This window comes from Stegastes partitus, unplaced genomic scaffold, assembly GCF_000690725.1.
Source record: "Stegastes partitus isolate 25-593 unplaced genomic scaffold, Stegastes_partitus-1.0.2 Scaffold2977, whole genome shotgun sequence".
Classification (NCBI taxonomy): Eukaryota; Metazoa; Chordata; class Actinopteri; family Pomacentridae; genus Stegastes; species Stegastes partitus.
The window spans coordinates 2,687-5,151 of NW_007580708.1; the positions used below are offsets into that span (position 1 = coordinate 2,687).

Below are 2,465 nucleotides of genomic sequence, written 5' to 3' on the forward strand. Positions count from 1 at the left end.
CACACACACACACACACACACACACTTGTGAAGACCATGTCATGTTTCTTATCCTAGAACTCTGAGGTTTCTGTGAATCATTCAAACATGAATCTTTGTCACAGAAACAAAAAAATCCTGGATTCTGGTTCTGTCATTGATTTATGAAAGTTCTTCTGGAAACATGACAGAATCTGCTGGACCATAAATATACACACAGCCACCTGAAGGATCAGTTCTAGTGATGTCATGTTGCTCTCATCTTCTCCTCTGAGTGGTTCTGATTGACTCCAGCTACGTTTTAGTCATTTCCAACAATTATTCATCAATACAGACAATTCATCTTTTTGTATTTTGGAAAATTTGGTTTCGTCATTTTGCGTAAATTGCTACTCGTCTTGGACAAAATCTGACAAGTCTTCTGGACACGTTTCTGTCTTTCTGGACAGTTTTTGGTCCTTTTCTCAGCTGGGTCGGTCGTGGAGAAGCAGCCGTGCTGACTGGTTTGGGATTCAGAAGGTTAAAGTAAAAAAGTCAACCACAAAATCCAAGACGGCACTGATGTGAGTATGATCCAGTCTGAAAGCTTCAGGTTCAGGAGCTTTTTGATCTGACTGACGGAGAAATTTAGAAATTGAAATCACATGTTCTGACGGCACAGCAGCAGCCACTGAGGATCATGGGTACTGTAGTACTGACAGAAGACATCACATCAGACTGATGTTGTGTGTTCAGGTGTTGGTACCTGGCCGGGGTGGAGATGTGGCGGCCTCTGCGTGGTGTGGACGGGGAGCACTGCAGCGGGGAACCCTGCAGCGGGGAACCGTGCAGTGGGGAACCCTGCAGTGGGGAACCCTGCAGCGGGGAACCCTGCAGCGGGCTCCGGCCCTCCTGCACCAGGTGCCTGTACCGAGGGTTGTGGCTGATCCAGCGGCGCAGGGCGTCGCACGCCTCCCGCTGCATGCCGCTGTTGGTGAAGCTGACTGCGAGCGCTGTGAGAGCTGGCAGGTTGTTTGGGCGGAGCTCCAAACACCTGCAACAGGTGAACACATGAACACTATGTCCCAGCGTAACACTAATGAATGAACCACTTTATGACTTAATGAAGAGGTTTGTTTCCCTAATTATAAGACATTCTGTCAAAAAGAGTTAAAGAGTGATGCAGAGCTCTGCTGGACATAGTCTAAAAAAGCATTCGCCTCCCTTGGTGGATCAGAACTACCATGAAGACTGAAGAACCCTCCAAGAACTCTGGGAAAGGTTGTTGAGAAGCATCAGTCAGAGGACGATACAAGAACATCTCCAGGTTACTGAATATCTCTGGAGTCCAGTTAGATCCATCAATAAGACATGGAAGGACTATGGACCATGAGTAGATCTGACTAGAGCAGGACGTCATCAGAGACTGGAGCAAGAAGGAGACTAGTGAAGGAGACCACCAAGACTCCTACGACTCCTCTGAAGGAGCTACTAGAAGGAGAGTGAGGATAGTACAGGATAGAGTATAGACTCGGTATACTGCAGGATGGTACGTTATTTTCTGACCTCTGCAGCGAAACAATGGCGGCCTGCTCGTTCTCGTTCTCAGCCTGAGTCATTCCCAGAAGCTGCCAGGCCTAAAAACACACAAAGAAGAAGAGCTCAGTCAGCATCTGTAGGACACTACAGTCGAATGCACGTCCATGTTAACCATGTTTACATGTTTACTAGAGAAGAAGCCTTTGTTTGTTCCAGACACATGACAGCGCCTTGACACTCCCTGGTTAGAGCGCAGGCTCAGCCATGGAACAGAAAGGGTTAAGGCCTTGCTCAAGGGCCCAACAGTGACAGTCTGGCAGCACGGGGACTTAAATCCTCAATCTCACAATCATTCACCCAGAGCCTCGACTTTTGAGCCCCCACTGACACCAAACTAGGTGGACATGGAAGGTGTGAGCTGAAAAGCTTTCTCGCAGCTTGCAACCTTAAGGGAACAACCAGGGAACTTTTCCTGAGTTAGCAAGTGCTGATAGCATTTAAACTCACTAGAAAGACCAGTTCCTGCTGAAGAAGAGTGACTTTCCTGGAGGAAGTGATTGCTGAAAGCTTGATTGCAGCTACTAGAGATCGTCCAGTTCAGCACAAGTACTGGAGCCACACTTGCAGTTCATATAATGTGTCCATTGAATGAAACGGCATTTTGAGGACAGGTGAATCAGGTAAATAATGCTCTGATTGGCTCCTGTTTTTTCTCAAGTGGGTTAAATTATTTCAGTATTTCAGTGCGTGTGGTGGTCAGATTAATATTTCACCACACACACAGCCCTCCAGAATCCATCCATCATCTCTACACCTTAATCCTCACCAGGGTCATGGGGGTGGAGCCTATCCCAGCTGACTCAGGGTGAAGGTAGGTTCACCTGGACAGGTAACCAGTCTATCACAGGGCTACACTTAGAGACAGACAACCAAGCACACTCACATTCACACCTACGGACAATTTACAA

The 2,465-nt window shown here is 47.4% G+C and overlaps 1 protein-coding gene across 1 annotated transcript in view; it reads right to left on the reverse strand.

Moving 5' to 3' along the window:
- The window catches only part of LOC103375810 (PEX5-related protein-like), a gene marked incomplete at its 5' end in the record, with an annotated part of 3,782 nt that extends 2,187 nt beyond the window's left edge, over window positions 1–1,595 (reverse strand). The window contains 3 exons of the mRNA XM_008306125.1: window positions 539–593; window positions 725–1,012; window positions 1,525–1,595. Coding sequence (XP_008304347.1) covers window positions 539–593; window positions 725–1,012; window positions 1,525–1,595 — 414 coding nt within the window. The remainder of the gene's footprint in view (window positions 1–538; window positions 594–724; window positions 1,013–1,524) is intronic.
- Window positions 1,596–2,465: the final 870 nt, after the last annotated feature.